Raw genomic sequence first — 21322 nt, forward strand, 5'->3', positions numbered from 1 at the left:
CCTCTCTTGTTCTCTTGGTTAGTCTAGTCAGGGTCTATCCGTTGTGTTTATCTCTTCAAGATGCCAACACTTAGTTTCATGGATCTTTCTAGTCTGTATTTCATTTATTTATGCTTTAATCATTACTGTGTTCTTCTTTATGCTAATTTTGGGCTTAGTTTGTTTCTTTTTCTGGTTCCTTGATGTATAATGTTAGGTTGTTTGAGATCTTTTTTCTTCATGTACGCATTACTATAAACTTCTTTCTTGGAACTGCTTTTGCTGCATCCATAAGTTTTGGTATGTTATATTTCCATTTTCATTGGTGTCAAGATCCTTTTTGACTTCTCTTTTGATTTCTTCTTTGACCTATTGGTTGTTCAGGAATGTGTTGTTTAATTTATTCGTATGTAAATTTTCCAGTTTCTCTCCTGGTTTTGATTTCTGGTTTCATACCACTGTGGTCAGAACAGTACTCAATATGATTTCAGTATTCTTAAGTTTGTTCAGACTTATTTTGTGACCCAACATGTGATCCTTCCATCCTTCCTTCCTTTCTCTCCCCCACTCCCTCCTTTTCTTTCTTTCCTTTCCTTCTCTTTTCTTCTTCCTTCCCTCCTTCCTTCCTTTTCCCTTTCTTTCTTTCTTTCTTTCTTTCTTTCTTTCTTTCTTTCTTTCTTTCTTTCTTTCTTTCTTTCTTTCTTTCTTTCTTTCTTTCGTGTTTTTTCTTTTGCTTCTGCTTTTGGTGTCAAACCCAAAAATTCATGGGCAAATTGAATATCATGAAGCCTTCCACCTAAGCTCTTAAGAATTCTATAATTTTAGTTCTTAATTTTGGTCTTTGATTTTTGAGTTTCTTTTTGTATGTGGTGTAGGGTAAGGATCCACTTTATTCTTTTACATGTGATACCCAGATTTCCCAACACTTTTGTTGAAAAAACTGTCCTGTCCCCATTGACTATTGTCAAAGATCATTTAACTATATACGCAGGGACTTATTTCTGGGCTTTCTATTCTATTCCATTTGTCTGTGTGTCTTTATGCCAATACTATAGTGTTATGATTACTGTTGCTTTGTAGTAAGTTTGAAATCACAAAGTATGAGCCCTCTATTCTTGTTCTTATTTTTCACCTTTTCAACATTGTTTTTACTATTTTGGGGGTCCCTTGAAATTCCATATGAATTTTAGGATAGATTTTTCTTCTTCTGCAAAGAAAAGTTAGAATTTTGATAGGGATTGTATTGAATCTGGAGGTCACTCTGGTTAATATTGACATTTTAACAACATTATGTCGTCTAACCCATGAACAAAGGATATCTTTCCATTTATTTATGTCTTTTATTTCAGCAATGTTTGATATTTTAATATTTAACTCAGCATATTCAAAATACTATTACCAAATGTAATATATACTGAACTACTAAGATACTTTGCATTCTTTCTTTGGTACTAATTCTTTGCGATTTAGTATATATCTTACATTTCACAAACAGCTCAGTTTAAACTGTTCACATTTTGTATGCTGAATATTCATGTGTAGATAGTGGCTACCATGTCAGACAGTGCAGTCTTAGATGTTTTCATGGCTTAATCTCTCAGTTTATTGAGATTTCTGCTCAAGTATCACTTTTAGCCATGTTGTGTAGTTTTTAGTAGACAGGTATTTTTCCTTCTTGGTTTGGTTAATCTTATATTTTATGCTTTTTGATTATGTTGTAAGTGGAATTGTTTTCTTAACTTTCTTTTTGGATTGTTCATTATCAGTGTGTAGAAATGTAACTGATTTCTGCATGTTGATTTTATATCCTGCAACTTTGCTAAATTCATTTACTCCAACAGTTTGTGTCTGTGTGTGTGTGCTACTTAGGGTTTTCATGTCATCTGCAAGCAGAGACCATTTTACTTCTTCCACCCTAGTTTGGATGCCTTTTATTTCTTTTTCCTGCCTAATTGCTCTGGCTAGAACTTCTAGTATTATGTTGAACAGAAGTGGTGAAAGCAGACAACTTTGTCTTGTTCTTGATGTTAGAGGGAAATATTTCAGTGTTTCACCATTGAGTGTAATGTTTCATATATAACTTTTGTTGTATTAAGGTAGTTTCCCTCTATTCCTATATGTTTAGCCTGTTGAATTTTAATCATGAAAGTGTGCTGAATTTTGTTAGATGCTTTTTCTGCATCATTTGAGGTGATCATGTGGGGTTTTTTTCTCCATTCTGTTAATGTAGTGTATTACATTGAATGATTTTTGTATGTTGAATTGTCCTTGTGTTCTGTGAATAAATCCCAGTTGGTTATGGCATATAACCCTTTTAATAATCCACTGAATTTGACTTGCTTGTGTTTTGTTGGTGATTTTAGCACAGATAGTGATATTCGATATCGGTCTGTAGTTTCTTTTTTGTAGTGTCTGTCTGGCCTTGGTACTAGGGCGATGCTGGTCTCATAGAATACGTTAAGAAGTATTTTCTCTTCGTCAGTTTTGTGGAAGAGCTTAAGAAGAATTGGTTTTAATTCCTCTTTAAATGTCTTATTGAATTATCCATTGAAGCCATTTGGTCCAGGGCTTTTCTTTGTCGTCAGACTCTGTACGTTTTAAAATTTTATGATTGATTCTCTTTCATAGCTAAAGGACCCCTGATAGGATAGAATCTGATTACCTTGGCCATGTAAGTACTTTAGAAACAAAATCTGAAAGTACTTTGCTGGCTACCTTTACTCAGTTACTGAATTCTAAGGCATTGTCTTTTCTGGTGCTATATGCGTTCTTTTGGCAAACATCTAATGGTTTTAGCTCCCACCTAGAATCTTAGGGTTCCACCTCAGACTTCTTTTGAGCTATTGTATCTGCTTGACTGTGAATTTCTTAAGGGTAGTATTCCTGTCTTACTCATTTTGGGGTTATCAATATACCACAGTGCCTGAAGCATAGTGAACATTCAGTAAACATATGTGAATGTATGAATACATTTACATCTGTGATTTACATATCACAAGCCCTACTTTGGGGCTTATGAAGAGATGCAAGATAGATTTCTCAATCCAAATACAGTAATGTTGGCCAGATAAGGAACAAATAAAAGGAGCTCTGGCTCTCAAATATAGAAATAAGCACTTGAGATTATACTTTCTTCATTCTGTTCAGAGAACAAAATAAAAATTAATTTGGAAATGAAAACTTAGCTGCTAGCTTTAACTTTATTACAGTAATCTGAATTGTTGTCTTTAAAAATTTTTACCAACAGGGAACGAAAAGCACAAAATTTTGTTGGAAGAAATTGAAATGATCTGAAGAATCAGCCCTTTCCGTTTAAAGAAATACTACAAATACTAGAAATAGTATTAAAGAAATATTAGAAATAAAGAAATACCCTTATACCTTGTTATATAAAATTATATTGATAGCATATCTTTTCAAGAAATGTTTCTAGGGTTATCATCTAAATGTGTATTTGGATCTTGTTAAGTCCACTGATTTTGTTTGGTATTATTCTTAGAACCAAAGATAAATAAGCTTTCCTTTATCATTTGGCTGTAGCTGTACAATATAAAATAGAAATCTTAACAAGAAAATGTGGATAACAATATTTCTGGAAAAAAAGTATGGGATTTGTCTTTTCTTACGAAGATGAATTCTCTCCTAATTCAAATGAGAAGGATTTATATGAAGGCCTTTAATTTTCTTTCAGTTCTGAAGTTTTATGGTTCTAGAATAGTTAAAAAAAAAAAAAAACTAATTGACAAAAATAGCAAGTGGAATGTGATAATTTTAATCAATATCCAGAAATATCCCATAACTTAATATGTTCAAATATTAGGTTCCACAGATTTTTATTACACTGGACTGGATTTATTGAAGAATTGGCATTACTCTTTATGTATCTTTATTTTCTTGTACCTCCTAGTAAGCACCTACTCTTTTGTTTTTGATAAATAGGCTGCTTCTAAGAATCAGACTTCACTATTGGGAGAACCACCAAAAGAAATACGGCTCAGTAAAAATCCATACTTGAACTTGGCAAGTGTGTTGCCCAGTGTGTGCTTATCATGTAAGTGAGAGCTCAGTATTAATATTTTGGAGTTGTATTGAATATTTTCTATAATCAGTTTTACTTTTTTTTTGGGGGGGGGGAACACAAGATTTATGTTTATGTAATTTTTATTTTTTTAATATATGAAATTTATTGTCAAATTGGTTTCCATACAACACCCAGTGCTCATCCCAAAAGGTGCCCTCCTCAATACCCATCACCCACCCCCCATCAACCCTCAGTTTGCTCTCAGTTCTCAACAGTCTCTTATGCTTTGGCTCTCTCCCACTCTAACCTCTTTTTTTTTTTTTCCTTCCCCCCCCCCCCCCCCCCCCCCCCCGCCATGGGTTTCTGTTAAGTTTCTCAGGATCCACATAAGAGTGAAACCATATGGTATCTGTCTTTCTCTGTATGGCTTATTTCACTTAGCATCACACTCTCCAGTTCCATCCACGTTGCTACAAAAGGCCTTATTTCATTCTTTCTCATTGCCACGTAGTATTCCATTGTGTATATAAACCACAATTTCTTTATCCATTCATCAGTTGATGGACATTTAGGCTCTTTCCATAATTTGGCTATTGTTGAGAGTGCTGCTATGAACATTGGGGTACAAGTGCCCCTATGCATCAGTACTCCTGTGTCCCTTGGATAAATTCCTAGCAGTGCTATTGCTAGGTCATAGGGTAGGTCTATTTTTAATTTTCTGAGGAACCTCCACACTGCTTTCCAGAGCGGCTGCACCAATTTGCATTCCCACCAACAGTGCAAGAGGGTTCCCGTTTCTCCACATCCTCTCCAGCATCTATAGTCTCCTGATTTGTTCATTTTGGCCACTCTGACTGGCGTGAGGTGATATCTGAGTGTGGTTTTGATTTGTATTTCCCTGATAAGGAGCGACGCTGAACATCTTTTCATGTGCCTGTTGGCCATCCGGATGTCTTCTTTAGAGAAGTGTCTATTCATGTTTTCTGCCCATTTCTTCACTGGGTTATTTGCTTTTCGGGTGTGGAGTTTGGTGAGCTCTTTATAGATTTTGGATACTAGCCCTTTGTCCGATATGTCATTTGCAAATATCTTTTCCCATTCCGTTGGTTGCCTTTTAGTTTTGTTGGTTGTTTCCTTTGCTGTGCAGAAGCTTTTTATCTTCATAAGGTCCCAGGAATTCACTTTTGCTTTTAATTCCCTTGCCTTTGGGGATGTGTCGAGTAAGAGATTGCTACGGCTGAGGTCAGAGAGGTCTTTTCCTGCTTTCTCCTCTAAGGTTTTGATGGTTTCCTGTCTCACATTCAGGTCCTTTATCCATTTTGAGTTTATTTTTGTGAATGGTGTGAGAAAGTGGTCTAGTTTCAACCTTCTGCATGTTGCTGTCCAGTTCTCCCAGCACCATTTGTTAAAGAGACTGTCTTTTTTCCATTGGATGTTCTTTCCTGCTTTGTCAAAGATGAGTTGGCCATACGTTTGTGGGTCTAGTTCTGGGGTTTCTATTCTATTCCATTGGTCTATGTGTCTGTTTTGGTGCCAATACCATGCTGTCTTGATGATGACAGCTTTGGAGTAGAGGCTAAAGTCTGGGATTGTGATGCCTCCTGCTTTGGTCTTCTTCTTCAAAATTACTTTGGCTATTCGGGGCCTTTTGTGGTTCCATATGAATTTTAGGATTGCTTGTTCTAGTTTTGAGAAGAATGCTGGTGCAATTTTGATTGGGATTGCATTGAATGTGTAGATAGCTTTGGGTAGTATTGACATTTTGACAATATTTATTCTTCCAATCCATGAGCAGGGAATGTCTTTCCATTTCTTTAAATCTTCTTCAATTACCTTCATAAGCTTTCTATAGTTTTCAGCATACAGATCCTTTACATCTTTGGTTAGATTTATTCCTAGGTATTTTATGCTTCTTGGTGCAATTGTGAATGGGATCAGTTTCTTTATTTGTCTTTCTGTTGCTTCATTATTAGTGTATAAGAATGCAACTGATTTCTGTACATTGATTTTGTATCCTGCAACTTTGCTGAATTCATGTATCAGTTCTAGCAGACTTGTGGTGGAGTCTATCGGATTTTCCATGTATAATATCATGTCATCTGCAAAAAGCGAAAGCTTGACTTCATCTTTGCCAATTTTGATGCCTTTGATTTCCTTTTGTTGTCTGATTGCTGATGCTAGCACTTCCAGCACTATGTTAAACAACAGCGGTGAGAGTGGGCATCCCTGTCGTGTTCCTGATCTCAGGGAAAAAGCTCTCAGTTTTTCCCCCGTTGAGGATGATGTTAGCTGTGGGCTTTTCATAAATGGCTTTTATGATCTTTAAGTATGTTCCTTCTATCCCGACTTTCTCAAGGGTTTTTATTAAGAAAGGGTGCTGGATTTTGTCAAAGGCCTTTTCTGCATCGTATAATCAGTTTTACTTTAATTTTTAATTTAATGAAAGCAAATAATGCTTATTGACTAATTAAAGCTTAAGTTATGACCAGCCTTTAAATTGAAAGAGTACCTAAAATTAAGACACTTAAAATGCATTCTGATTATTTAAGGAAAATATCTTTTGTAATATTTTATTAAGAATATAATTAATTTATTGAATTATTGAGTCATAATAGAAAATAATTGAGCAAAGGAATTATTGACAATACTATAATGCTTTGCAATACATATAGAACCGTATTTTTAAAAAAAGAGCCTATGTAAGTAATCTACTATCCAGAATATTTGCAAACTACCCCAAAATATCTGAGCTAATGATAATTGGCAGAGGTTGAAGTCTTGTTTACTTTCTTGAAAGGCCTTCTCAGGTCTTCAGTTAGAATAAGTTATAATTTTAAAGGAAAATCACAAATGTGGTATATGCTCTGGGTACTGGGATATTCACTACAATGTTGGCTGTCAATTGGTATAACTGAAAAGTACCTTAATGTTCTTCAGTAGTGGAGTGGTTAAATAAAAATTAGTTCATCATAAAATAGAATACAGTATAATTTTTTTGGTAATTGAGGGAGAGGTACACGTACTAATATGAAATTATCTCTAAAGCAAATTAAGTGAAAAAAGCCAATGTAGGAACAAAGAGATTCCATTCATGTTTGTTTAAAGCTGTATATTCTTATGTGTGCATATTTAATGTATAAATGCATACAGTAAATTTTGGAAAATAAATTCTAAACTGTTACCTCTGGGAAAAAGAATAGGACTGAATGAAGGAGATTAAAGGTTTTAATATACATTCTTTGTATTTTATAAAGTATCCTCTTAAATGTAGACATTGATTTGTAATTTTTTTTAAAGAGCCAGAAAAAAATTTAATGTGCTTCTCCCATGTCACATTTTTACCTCGTCTAAAAATGGATGGTTACAACTATTGCATTAACAAGAACAGTTAGTTTACATTTGGTTTGCCTTCTTTAAAAACATTTTTTTAACTTATTTATATTTTAGAGAGAGAGAAAGTGAGAGGGAGAGACAGAGTATGAGCAGGGGTGGGGGAGGGTCAGAGTGAGAGGGAGAGACACAGAACTCCAAGCAGGCTCCAGGCTCCAGGCGCCGTGCTGTCAGCACAGAGCCCTACACGAGGTCCAAACTCACGAAACGTGAGATCATGACCTGAGTGGGGTTCAAACTCAAGAACCGTGAGATCATGACCTGAGCCGAAGTCTGGCACTTAACCGACTCAGCCACCCAGGCGCTCCTTGTTTGCCTTCTTTTAGAGATTAGATATAGATCTAAAAAATGTTTCCATCAAAATTATTTATCTATAGGGCAAACTTCCACTTTCAGTTGCTTTAAATGAACAAGACAACATCATATACTACATATTTTTCCCCTGGGCATAATAAATATAGACATATACTGGCTAATGAAAATTTGTGTTCTTTTTGGGAATACAAGTTTTGTATTTTGCTTATAACTTACAATAAAACAAGTTTTGGCTGAAAATATGATTGATTTTGCCTTTAGCCCCTGCAAGTAAAACCACTCTACAGAAGACTGGAATTGCAAGCAACATTCTGGATGCAATCTCTCAGGGAAATGAATCACAACACACATTGGAAAAGTGCATTTCTTATTCTCAACCTTTTGGTGATTATGCACAGGTAAATGATTCTCAGGTATTGATATCTAGAAAAATTGGTTCAACTATATATTGAGCTCATATTCCTATAATTGTGATTGTGACTCCTATAATTGAAATTGTGACTCCTGTAATATCATAGGAAATATCATAGGAAAGTAAAATTGCATTCATCTATACAATATTCCTTGTTCATTTGGAGTTTTAGGCCGTGTTCAAGAAATTAACTAGCATTTTACTGGATATTTCCCTCTCAGTGTTTACTCAGTGTTTGTTGACTAGTGGCCAACACTATAGACCAAATCCAGCCCACTACCTGTTTTTTTTTATTAATTTTTTTTAACGTTTATTTATTTTTGAGACAGAGAGAGACAGAGCATGAATGGGGGAGGGTCAGAGAGAGAGGGAGACACAGAATCCAAAGCAGGCTCCGGGCTCTGAGCTCTGTCTCAAACCCACGGACTGTGATATCATGACCTGAGCCCAACCGACTGAGCCACCCAGGTGCCACCCCCCCCCCACTACCTGTTTTGTAAATGAAGTTGTATTGGAATACCACCACATTCATTCATTTACATATCGTCTGTGGTTGTGTTGTGCCACAATGGTAGAGTTAAACAAAGACTATAGGACCCACAAGATTAAATATTTACTCTCTGGCTCTTTACAGAAAAACTCTGCTGACTTCTGGTTTTTATCAATGTACATCTGACTAAGGAACCCAAGGAAATGCCTCTGTTCTTCACCCCTGCTTACTGATACAGAAACATGATCATTATTGCAGGCATTATTCTGACATTTAAACCAATCAATAACATAAAAAGTATTATATTCAAAAGGTATATTGTGCTATTATTTAAGTAAGTCAATTTTACTTTGGCCTTTTCTCCTTCAGGTTATTTTCAGTGGCTTAAGCAGAGAGTGTATATGTTAGCAGTATAGGATTATATAATCATGAGAGTCTTGTAATTAACCATTCTGATTCTTTCTAATTTCTCAGCCTATCAGCTTCTCAGCTCTGTCCTATCTGTGTGAGCAATGCTTCCACTTTGATTTCCTTGGAGCAACTGTGTTTGTCTCATCTGTCTCTAAAACCTTAGAAAAGAAACACTGTGTGAATTCACTTGGAACAACTGATGCCTCATTATGCTTTAATGATAGGATACTAGAAACACAAGTGTAATAGTTTCTGTAAAAATGGTGCAGTTGAATATTCAAATACTGTATAATAAACTCTTACCTACCCGTGGAAAAGATGGAGAAAACAGATTGAAAGATGATATAAGTAGGTGGCAACAGACCTATATCTAAGGAATAGTAATCATGAATTAATACAGATACAACTTGGAAAGCATTCTCTTATATGTTTCTTAAGATTCCATTTTTGTTCCTTTATTAATATTTTCAGTAGTAATTGAGATAGGGACATTAATTGTATGTTAATTATACTTACAGGTGATAAAAGCCAAGGAAATTATCAGAGATGTGTGAAATCATTTATAAATAGTTTATAGTTCTGTAAACTAGAAACAGCCTAAATTTCCAACAATTTATAAGACTGCGTAAACAAATCATGTCATATTTATCCCAGATATACAATGCAAATATTAAAAATCATGTAAAACACCATGTAAGTTCATGGTAAATGTTTCATCATCTCTTGTTAATTTTTAAAATTTATATAGTCCTATACAATTTTATCTTCTTTACAAGGAACAAAATTCACTTTATAAACAGGAGGAAGCACAATAAACTTTTAAAAATTTATTTAAACATGTATGATTTAATTTTTATGTAACTTTTTTTTATTACTTAATCTTATCATGATACATGTACTCTTTAATCCCTTCCCCCATTTCCCCTACCACCTCCTCTCTGTAACCATCACTTTGAGTCTGTTTCTTGGTTTGTCTCTATTTTCCCTTTGCTTGTTTGTTTTGTTTCTTAAATTCCAAATATGAGTGAGATCATATGGTATTTGTCTTTCTCTGATTTCTGTTGCTCAGCATAATATTCTCTAGCTCCACCTATGTTGTTGCAAATGGCAAGATTTCTTTTTTTTTTTTTTTATTTTTTTTTTTATGGCTGAGTAACATTGCATTACAAATATATACCACATCTCTGTCCATTCGTCAGCGGACACTTGGGCTGCTTCCATATATTGGCTATTGTAAGTAATTCTGCAATAAACATAGGGGTGCAGGTATCCTTTTGAATTAATGTTTTTGTATTTTTTGGATAAATGCCCAACGCTACTATTCCTGGATCATACAGTAGTTCTATTTTAAAAAAAAATTTTTTTTAACCTTTATTTATTATTGAGAGATAGAGCATGAGCAGAGCAGGGGCAGAGAGAGAAGGAGACACAGAATCTGAAGCAGGCTCTAAGCTCCGAGCTGTCAGCGCAGAGCCCGATGCGGGGCTCAAACTCACAAACTGCGAGATCATGAACTGAGCCGAAGTCGGATGCTTAACCAACTGAGCCACCCAGGCGTCCCATAGTAGTTCTATTTTTAATATTTTGAAGAATTTTGATCCTGTCTTCCAAAGTGGCTGCACCAGTTTGCATTCTCATCAACAGTGCAAGAAGGTTCCTTTTTCTCCCCATCCTTGCCAACACTTGTTTTTAAAATTTTTTATTTTAGCCATTCTGACAGGTATGAGGTAATATCTCATTATAGTTTTGATTTGCATTTCCCTGATGATGAGTGATGTTGAGCATCTTTTCATGTGTCTTTTGGCCATCTATGTGTCTTCTTTGGAGAAATGTCTATTTGTGTCTTCTGCCCATTTTTTATTTTTTCAACGTTTATTTATTTTTGGGACAGAGAGAGACAGAGCATGAACGGGGGAGGGACAGAGAGAGAGGGAGACACAGAATCGGAAACAGCCTCCAGGCTCTGAGCCATCAGCCCAGAGCCTGACGCGGGGCTCGAACTCACGGACCGTGAGATCTTGACCTGGCTGAAGTCGGACGCTTAACCGACTGTGCCACCCAGGCGCCCCGCTTCTGCCCATTTTTTAAATGGATTGTTCCTTTTTTTGGGTGTTGAGTTGTATATTTTGGATACTAACCCTTTATCAGATGTGTCATTTGCCAAGTATCTTCTCCCATTCAGTAGATTGCCTTTTATTCTCGTTGATGGTTCCCTTTGCTGTGCAGAAGCTTTTTATTTTGATGTAGTCCCAGTAGTTTATTTTTGCTTTTATTTCCCTTGCCTCAGGAGACCTCTAGAAAAGTGTTGCTATGGCCAGTGTCCGAGACATTGCTGCCTATGCTCTCTTCAAGGATTTTTATGGTTTCAGGCCTCACATTTAGGTCTTTAATCCATTTTTGGTTTATTTTTGTGTATGGTGAAAGAAAGTGGTTCACTTTTATTCTTCTGCATGTCGCTCTCCAGTTACTCCAGCACCACTGGTTGAAGAGACAGTCTTTTTCACATTGGATATTGATTCTTCCTTTGTTGAAGATTAGTTGACCATGTGATTGTGGATTTATTTCTGGGCTTTCTGTTCTATTCCACTGATCTATGTGTCTGTTTTTATGCCAGTAGTATTCTGTTTTAATTACTACCACTTTGTAATATAACTTGAAATCTGGAATTGTGACACCTCCAGTTTTATTTTTTCTTTTTCAAGATTGCTTTGGCTACTTGAGATCCTTTGTGGTTCCATACAAATTTTAGGATTGTTTTTTCTAGTTCTGTAAAAAATGCTGTTGGTACTTTAATAGGGATTGCATTAAATCTGTAGATTGCTTTGGGTAGGGTAGACATTTTAATAATGTTGGTTTTTCCAATTCATGAGCATCAATGTCTTGTCATTTCTTTGCATCATCTTGAATTTCTTTCATCAATGTTTTTTTTTTTTTTTTTTTTTTTTTCTTTCTTTCTTTTAATGTTTATGTATTTTTTTTTTTTATTTATATATGAAATTTATTGTCAAATTGGTTTCCATACAACACCCAGTGCTCATCCCAAAAGGTGCCCTCCTCAGTACCCATCACCCACCCTCTCCTCCCTCCCACCCCCCATCAACCCTTAGTTTGTTCTCAGTTCTCAACAGTCTCTTATGCTTTGGCTCTCTCCCACTCTAACCTCTTTTTTTTTTTTTTTTTTTTGTTCCCCTCCCCCATGGGTTTCTCTTAAGTTTCTCAGGATCCACATAAGAGTGAAACCATATGGTATCTGTCTTTCTCTGTATGGCTTATTTCACTTAGCATCACACTCTCCAGTTCCATCCACGTTGCTACGAAAGGCCATATTTCATTTTTTCTCATTGCCACGTAGTACTCCATTGTGTATATAAACCACAATTTCTTCATCCATTCATCAGTTGATGGACATTTAGGCTCTTTCCATAATTTGGCTATTGTTGAGAGTGCTGCTATGAACATTGGGGTACAAGTGCCCCTATGCATCAGTACTCCTGTGTCCCTTGGATAAATTCCTAGCAGTGCTATTGCTGGGTCATAGGGTAGGTCTATTTTTAATTTTCTGAGGAACCTCCACACTGCTTTCCAGAGCGGCTGCACCAATTTGCATTCCCACCAACAGTGCAAGAGGGTTCCCGTTTCTCCACATCCTCTCCAGCATCTATAGTCTCCTGATTTGTTCATTTTGGCCACTCTGACTGGCGTGAGGTGATATCTGAGTGTGGTTTTGATTTGTATTTCCCTGATAAGGAGCGACGCTGAACATCTTTTCATGTGCCTGTTGGCCATCCGGATGTCTTCTTTAGAGAAGTGTCTATTCATGTTTTCTGCCCATTTCTTCACTGGGTTATTTGCTTTTCGGGTGTGGAGTTTGGTGAGCTCTTTATAGATTTTGGATACTAGCCCTTTGTCCGATATGTCATTTGCAAATATCTTTTCCCATTCCGTTGGTTGCCTTTTAGTTTTGTTGGTTGTTTCCTTTGCTGTGCAGAAGCTTTTTATCTTCATAAGGTCCCAGCAATTCACTTTTGCTTTTAATTCCCTTGCCTTTGGGGATGTGTCGAGTAAGAGATTGCTACGGCTGAGGTCAGAGAGGTCTTTTCCTGCTTTCTCCTCTAAGGTTTTGATGGTTTCCTGTCTCACATTCAGGTCCTTTATCCATTTTGAGTTTATTTTTGTGAATGGTGTGAGAAAGTGGTCTAGTTTCAACCTTCTGCATGTTGCTGTCCAGTTCTCCCAGCACCATTTGTTAAAGAGACTGTCTTTTTTCATGACACCATGCTGTCTTGATGATGACAGCTTTGTAGTAGAGGCTAAAGTCTGGGATTGTGATGCCTCCTGCTTTGGTCTTCTTCTTCAAAATTACTTTGGCTATTCGGGGCCTTTTGTGGTTCCATATGAATTTTAGGATTGCTTGTTCTAGTTTCGAGAAGAATGCTGGTGCAATTTTGATTGGGATTGCATTGAATGTGTAGATAGCTTTGGGTAGTATTGACATTTTGACAATATTTATTCTTCCAATCCATGAGCAGGGAATGTCTTTCCATTTCTTTAAATCTTCTTCAATTACCTTCATAAGCTTTCTATAGTTTTCAGCATACAGATCCTTTACATCTTTGGTTAGATTGATTCCTAGGTATTTTATGCTTCTTGGTGCAATTGTGAATGGGATCAGTTTCTTTATTTGTCTTTCTGTTGCTTCATTGTTAGTGTATAAGAATGCAACTGATTTCTGTACATTGATTTTGTATCCTGCAACTTTGCTGAATTCATGTATCAGTTCTAGCAGACTTTTGGTGGAGTCTATCGGATTTTCCATGTATAATATCATGTCATCTGCAAAGAGCGAAAGCTTGACTTCATCTTTGCCAATTTTGACGCCTTTGATTTCCTTTTGTTGTCTGATTGCTGATGCTAGAACTTCCAGCACTATGTTAAACAACAGCGGTGAGAGTGGGCATCCCTGTCGTGTTCCTGATCTCAGGGAAAAAGCTCTCAGTTTTTCCCCGTTGAGGATGATGTTAGCTGTGGGCTTTTCATAAATGGCTTTTATGATCTTTAAGTATGTTCCTTCTATCCCGACTTTCTCAAGAGTTTTTATTAAGAAAGGGTGCTGGATTTTGTCAAAGGCCTTTTCTGCATCGATTGACAGGATCATATGGTTCTTCTCTTTTTTTTTGTTAATGTGATGTATCACGTTGATTGATTTGCGAATGTTGAACCAGCCCTGCATCCCAGGAATGAATCCCACTTGATCATGGTGAATAATTCTTTTTATATGCCGTTGAATTCGATTTGCTAGTATCTTATTGAGAATTTTGGCATCCATATTCATCAGGGATATTGGCCTGTAGTTCTCTTTTTTTACTGGGTCTCTGTCTGGTTTAGGAATCAAAGTAATACTGGCTTCATAGAATGAGTCTGGAAGTTTTCCTTCCCTTTCTATTTCTTGGAATAGCTTGAGAAGGATAGGTATTATCTCTGCTTTAAACGTCTGGTAGAACTCCCCTGGGAAGCCATCTGGTCCTGGACTCTTATTTGTTGGGAGATTTTTGATAACCGATTCAATTTCTTCGCTGGTTATGGGTTTGTTCAAGCTTTCTATTTCCTCCTGATTGAGTTTTGGAAGAGTGTGGGTGTTCAGGAATTTGTCCATTTCTTCCAGGTTGTCCAATTTGTTGGCATATAATTTTTCATAGTATTCCCTGATAATTGTTTGTATCTCTGAGGGATTGGTTGTAATCATTCCATTTTCATTCATGATTTTATCTATTTGGGTCATCTCCCTTTTCTTTTTGAGAAGCCTGGCTAGAGGTTTGTCAATTTTGTTTATTTTTTCAAAAAACCAACTCTTGGTTTCATTGATCTGCTCTACAGTTTTTTTAGATTCTATATTGTTTATTTCTGCTCTGATCTTTATTATTTCTCTTCTTCTGCTGGGTTTAGGCTGCCTTTGCTGTTCTGCTTCTATTTCCTTTAGGTGTGCTGTTAGATTTTGTATTTGGGATTTTTCTTGTTTCTGGAGATAGGCCTGGATTGCAATGTATTTTCCTCTCAGGACTGCCTTTGCTGCGTCCCAAAGCATTTGGATTGTTGTATTTTCATTTTCGTTTGTTTCCATATATTTTTTAATTTCTTCTCTAATTGCCTGGTTGACCCACTCATTCGTGAGTAGGGTGTTCTTTAACCTCCATGCTTTTGGAGGTTTTCCAGACTTTTTTCTGTGGTTGATTTCAAGCTTCATAGCGTTGTGGTCTGAAAGTATGCATGGTATGATTTCAATTCTTGTAAACTTATGAAGGGCTGTTTTGTGACCCAGTATATGATCTATCTTGGAGAATGTTCCATGTGCACTCGAGAAGAAAGTATATTCTGTTGCTTTGGGATGCAGAGTTCTAAATATATCTGTCAAGTCCATCTGATCCAATGTCTCATTCAGGGCCCTTGTTTCTTTATTGATCGTGTGTCTAGATGATCTATCCATTTCTGTAAGTGGGGTGTTAAAGTCCCCTGCAATTACCACATTCTTATCAATAAGGTTGCTTGTGTTTATGAGTAATTGTTTTATATATTTGGGCGCTCCGGTATTCGGCGCATAGACATTTATAATTGTTAGCTCTTCCTGATGGATAGACCCTGTCACTATTATATAATGTCCTTCTTCATCTCTTGTTACAGCCTTTAATTTAAAGTCTAGTTTGTCTGATATAAGTATGGCTACTCCAGCTTTCTTTTGGCTTCCAGTAGCATGATAAATAGTTCTCCATCCCCTCACTCTCAATCTAAAGGTGTCCTCAGGTCTAAAATGAGTCTCTTGTAGACAGCAAATAGATGGGTCTTGTTTTTTTATCCATTCTGATACCCTATGTCTTTTGGTTGGCGCATTTAATCCATTTACATTCAGTGTTATTATAGAGAGATATGGGTTTAGAGTCATTGTGATGTCTGTATGTTTTATGCTTGTAGTGATGTCTCTGGTACTTTGTCTCACAGGGTCCCCCTTAGGATCTCTTGTAGGGCTGGTTTAGTGGTGACAAATTCCTTCAGTTTTTGTTTGTTTGGGAAGACCTTTATCTCTCCTTCGATTCTAAATGACAGACTTGCTGGATAAAGGATTCTCGGCTGCATATTTTTTCTGTCTAGCACACTGAAAATCTCGTGCCAATTCTTTCTGGCCTGCCAAGTTTCAAAAGACAGATCAGTCACCAGTCTTATAGGTCTCCCTTTATATGTGAGGGCACGTTTACCCCTTGCTGCTTTCAGAATTTTCTCTTTATCCTTGTATTTTGCCAGTTTCACTATGATATGTCGTGCAGAAGATCGATTCAAGTTACGTCTGAAGGGAGTTCTCTGTGCCTCTTGGATTTCAATGCCTTTTTCCTTCCCTAGTTCAGGGAAGTTCTCAGCTATTATTTCTTCAAGTACCCCTTCAGCACCTTTCCCTCTCTCTTCCTCCTCTGGGATACCAATGATGCGTATATTATTTCTTTTTAGTGTATCACTTAGTTCTCTAATTTTCCCCTCATATTCCTGGATTTTTTTATCCCTCTTTTTCTCAGCTTCCTCTTTTTCCATAACTTTATCTTCTAGTTCACCTATTCTCTCCTCTGCCTCTTCAATCCGAGCCGTGGTGGTTTCCATTTTGTTATGCATTTCGTTTAAAGCGTTTTTCAGCTCCTCGTGACTGTTCCTTAGTCCCTTGATCTCTGTAGCAAGAGATTCTCTGCTGTCAGCTATACTGTTTTCAAGCCCAGCGATTAATTTTATGACTATTATTCTAAATTCACTTTCTGTTATATTATTTAAATCCTTTTTGATCAGCTCATTAGCTGTTGTTATTTCCTGGAGATTCTTCTGAGGGGAATTCTTCCGCTTGGTCATTTTGGATAGTCCCTGGCGTGGTGAGGACCTGCAGGGCACTTCCCCTGTGCTGTGGTGTATAACTGGAGTTGGTGGGCGGAGCCGCAGTCAGACCTGATGTCTGCTCCCAGCCCACCGCTGGGGCCACAGTCAGACTGGTGCGTGCCTTCTCTTCCCCTCTCCTAGGGGCGGGATTCACTGTGGGGTGGGGTGGTCTGTATGGGCTACTTGCACACTGCCAGGCTTGTGATGCTGGGGATCTGGCGTCTTAGCTGGGGTGGGTAGGCAAGGTGCACAGGGGCAGGAGGGGCAGGCTTAGCTTGCTTCTCCTTAGGTGATCCACTTCAGGAGGGGCCCTGTGGCAGCAGGAGGGAGTCAGATCCGCTGCCGGAGGTTTGGCTCCGCAGAAGCGCAGAGTTGGGTGTTTGCGCGCGGAGCGAGCAAGTTCCCTGGCAGGAACTGGTTCTCTTTGGGATTTTGGCTGGGGGATGGGCGGGGAAGATGGCGCTGGCGAGCGCCTTTGTTCCCCACCAAACTGAGCTCTGTCGTCCGGGGGCTCAGCAGCTCTCCTTCCCTTTGTCCTCCAGCCTTCCCGCTTTCTGAGCAGAGCTGTTAACTTATGACCTCCCAGCCGCTAAGTCGCGCTTGCTGTCGGAACACAGTCCGTCAGGCCCCTCCGCTTTTTGCAAGCCAGACTCGGGGGCTCTGCTTGGCCGGCGAGCCGCCCCTCCGCCCTGGCTCCCTCCCGCCAGTCCGTGGAGCGCGCACCGCCTCGCCGCCCTTCCTACCCTCTTCTGTGGGCCTCTCGTCTGCGCTTGGCTCCGGCGACTCCGTTCTGCTAATCCTCTGGCGGTTTTCTGGGTTATTTAGGCAGGTGTAGGTGGAATCTAAGTGATCAGCAGGACGCGCGGTGAGCCCAGCGTCCTCCTACGCCGCCATCTTCCTCTTGTCCGGAATGTTTATCCATCAATGTTTTGTAGTTTTCAGAGTATAGGTCTTTTATCCCTTTGGTTAAGTTTATTCCTACATATTTAATATATTTGGTAAAATTATAAATGGTATTGTATTTTTATTTTTTTTTATGCTTTATTTTGAGAGAGACAGCACAAATGGGCAAGGGGCAGAGAGAAGGAGAAAGAATCCCAATCAGGCTCCACATTGTCAGCACAGAGCCCCTCATGAGGCTCCATCTCATGAACGCTGAGAACATGACCTGAGCTGAAATCAAGAGTCGGATGCTCAACCAACTGAGCCACACAGGTGCCTCAGGATTGTATTTTTATTATTAGTGTATAGGAATGCAACAGACTTTTGTACATTGATTTTAGATCTTGTGGCTTTACTGAATTCATTTATCACTTGTAGTGGTTTTTTGGTGGAGTCTTTAGGGTTTTCTATGGATGGTATTGTGTCATCTACAAATACTGAATTTTATTTCTTCTTTACCAATTTAGATATCTTTTATTTCTTTAGGTTGTCTAAATGCTGTGCCTAGGACTTGCAGTACTGTGTTGAATAAAAGTGGTGAGAGTGGACATCCTTGTCTTGTTCCTGACCTTAAGGGAAAAGCTCTCAGTTTTTCCCCACAGAGTATAATGTTCACTGTGAGTTTTTCAAATAAGGCCTTTATTATGTTGATATATGTTTCCTCTAGACGTACTTTTTAGAGAAGTTTTATCATGAGTGAACATCATACTTTGTCAAATGCTTTTTCTGCACCTTTTGAAATGATCACACAGTTTTTATCCTTTCTCTTACTGATGTGATGTATCGTGTTGATTGTTTTGTGAATATTGAACCATTCTTGTTTCCTGGGGGAAAAATTCCACTTAATTGTAGAGTATTGAGGATTTTTGCATCTATATTCACGAGAAATCTTGGCCCGTGCTTCTCTTTGTGTGTGTGTGGTGGGGACAGGGGTGTGTGTCTGTATCTGGTTTTGGTATCAGGGTGATACTGGCCTCATAGAATTTTGAAGTTTTCCTTCCTCTTCTATTTTTTTGGAACAGTTTGAGAAGAGTGAGTATTAACTCTTTTTTAAATGTTTGGTAGAATTTGCCTGTGAAACCATCTTGTCCTGGAGTTTTGGTCTGGGGAAGTTTTTTTGATTTCTGATTCAGTTTCATTGCTGGTGATTGGTCAGTTCAAATTTTCTGTTTTTCCTCCGCCCTAGTTTTGATAGGTTATTTGTTTCTAGGAATTTATCTGTTTCTTCTAAGTTGTCCAGTTTGTTGGCATATAGGTTGTTTAAGTTTAAACCCATTCTTTACTCCTCTCCCCCAATATTTTAGGTATATGATGTCATATTTTACATCATTTTACTTTATGCATCCATTGACTGATTTTTACAGAAATATTTTTATTTTTACTGCTTTTGTGTTTACTTTTCATACTCTCACTTATGGTCTTCCTTTCCACTCAAAGAGTCCTCTTTAATATTTCTTGTAGGACTGGTTTAGGGGTCATGAACTCCTTTAGTTTTTGTTGTCTGAGAAACTCTTTACGCTCCTTCTATTCAGAATGATAACCTTGCTGGATAGAGTGTTCTTGGTTGCATGTTTTTTTTCTTTCAGCACTTTGAATATATCATGCCATTCCCTTCTGGCCTGCAAAGTTTCTACTGAAAAATCCTGATAACCTTATGGGGTTTCTCTCGTGTATAATTGTCTTCTCTTGCTGCTTTTAAAACTTTTTCTTTTTTGCTACTTTTTGCCATTTTAATTACTATGTGTCTTGGTATGGACCTCCTTGTGTTGAGTTTTAGAGGGGTCTCTCTGTGCCTCCTGATCTGGATGTCTACTTACTTTCCCAGATTATTTCCTTAAATAATTTTTTTTGCCCTCTTATTGCTTTCTTCTTCTGAGATCCCTATAATATGATGTTATTATGCTTGATGAAATCAGTGAGTTCCCTAAGACTATTCTCAATTTGCATAATTTCTTTCCTTTGCTCAGTTTGGTTACTTTCCATTTCTCTGTCTTCCAAGTTATTAATTTGTTCCTCTGTTTCATCAAGCTCATTCCATCAAGTGTATTTTTAAGTAAATTTTATTGTGTTCTTGATCTCTGATTTTTTTTTTTTTTAATCTCTGTGTTGTGTCTCACTGATGTTGTCTACACTTTTCTCCAGTTCAGGGAGTATCTTTATGGTAGGCATATTACTTCTTTCCTTTCACTTTTGTCTCTTGCTGTGGTTTGGCCCGTCTTTTGGAATGTGTTTCTGTCTCCTCATTTTCTCTGACATCCTTTGTCTGTTTCTGTGTGTTAGGAAAGTCAGCTACTTTTCATGCTCTTAATGATAATAGCCTTATGAAGAATAGATCCTCTAGTATCCCACAGGGCAGTATCCCCTGTCACCCAGGGCCTGGCACTTCAGTGTCTCCTGTGTGTGTTGCATGTACTGTTCTGTTGAGTCTTGGCCTGCTTTTCCTTCAGTCCAGTTGTCTGCAGAGGCTCTCTAGCAAGGTGTGCAACGGTCTGCTTGCTAAATGAGACCTGCCCCTGTTACTGCCAGAACTGAGGTCTCACAAAAGGTACAGGAGATGTGATCTGGTCTTCTCGGGGACGGGTTCACAGTGCCAAGCCTAGGGCTTGTATGACTGGGAAGGGCAGATCTGCTGAAGACTGGGGCTGGGGGCTTGGAGTAAGCAAGTTAGGTAAGGAGAGTTGGTGCCATGCCGGTTCCCACAGATGGCCGTTGTTTATGCTGTGTGGTAGGGAGGGCAGTGGTGCCTGGCAGCTCCATTGTTCCTGGAGGAGTCTCCCTGTGATCCCTGTGTCTCCAGGCCATGCTCTGAGATGAGCAAATCCCACTCCTTCCTATCTACCCCCGCATTTTCAAACTGCTGGTCTACACTGTATCTGCACAAGCTGTTTATTGTGCTGTTTCTTTAAGGTTGGGGGCTCTGCTTCCTACTGCCATTCAGGCTCTCCCAGAGCTCGGCCTGCTGTTTTTTAAAATTCCAGCCTTTAAGTCCTGCTGGTTTTAAGAACTCACAAAATTTGGCCCCTCTCACGTTCAAAAGCAAGTATTGTGGAGATTTGTCCTCCCCATTCATGAGCTCCCCAGTGTGAAAATCTGTTTTCCACTCTCTTCTGTACCACTGGCTCCCTCCCCACCATGGACACCATGGTCTGTTTCACTCTCAGACCATGTCATCACCCTTCCTACCTTCTTCATTATAGCCTCTTGCCTGCCTTTAGTTGTGGAGTTTGTTCTGCTGGTCTTTGGGTCATTTTCTAGGTTACTTACACTGAGAGGAGTGTTAGGTACTTGTATCCATAGAACAAGGCAATTGTAGGGTTGACCTACTCTACCTTCTGCCCAGCTGACATATATGATTTAATTTTTTCAAGTTAATTTTTTTCCTTACCTTTGCATTCATTTCACTTTTGAAATTTGTTCTTTTTTTTTTTTCAATAGCAGTTTTGCTTGTTAGATTACTGTG

At 38.1% G+C, this 21322-nt stretch overlaps 1 protein-coding gene across 6 annotated transcripts in view; it reads left to right on the top strand.

The window, feature by feature from the left end:
• Nucleotides 1-21322, top strand: part of RAVER2 (ribonucleoprotein, PTB binding 2) — a 100980-nt gene that overhangs the window by 57462 nt on the left and 22196 nt on the right. For 5 of the 6 annotated variants that reach the window (XM_086717204.1, XM_086717203.1, XM_086717202.1 and 2 more), the window contains exons 10-11: nt 3919-4030; nt 7967-8103. In XM_086717204.1, the coding sequence (XP_086573330.1) occupies nt 3919-4030; nt 7967-8103 (249 nt within the window). Of the gene's footprint in view, nt 1-3918; nt 4031-7966; nt 8104-8751; nt 9849-21322 lie in introns of those variants that run through there. The other variant, XM_086717205.1, reaches the window with a different exon arrangement.

Source organism: Puma concolor, chromosome C1 (genome assembly GCF_028749965.1).
Source record: "Puma concolor isolate L17-30 chromosome C1, mPumCon1.1.hap2, whole genome shotgun sequence".
Taxonomy (NCBI): domain Eukaryota; kingdom Metazoa; phylum Chordata; class Mammalia; order Carnivora; family Felidae; genus Puma; species Puma concolor.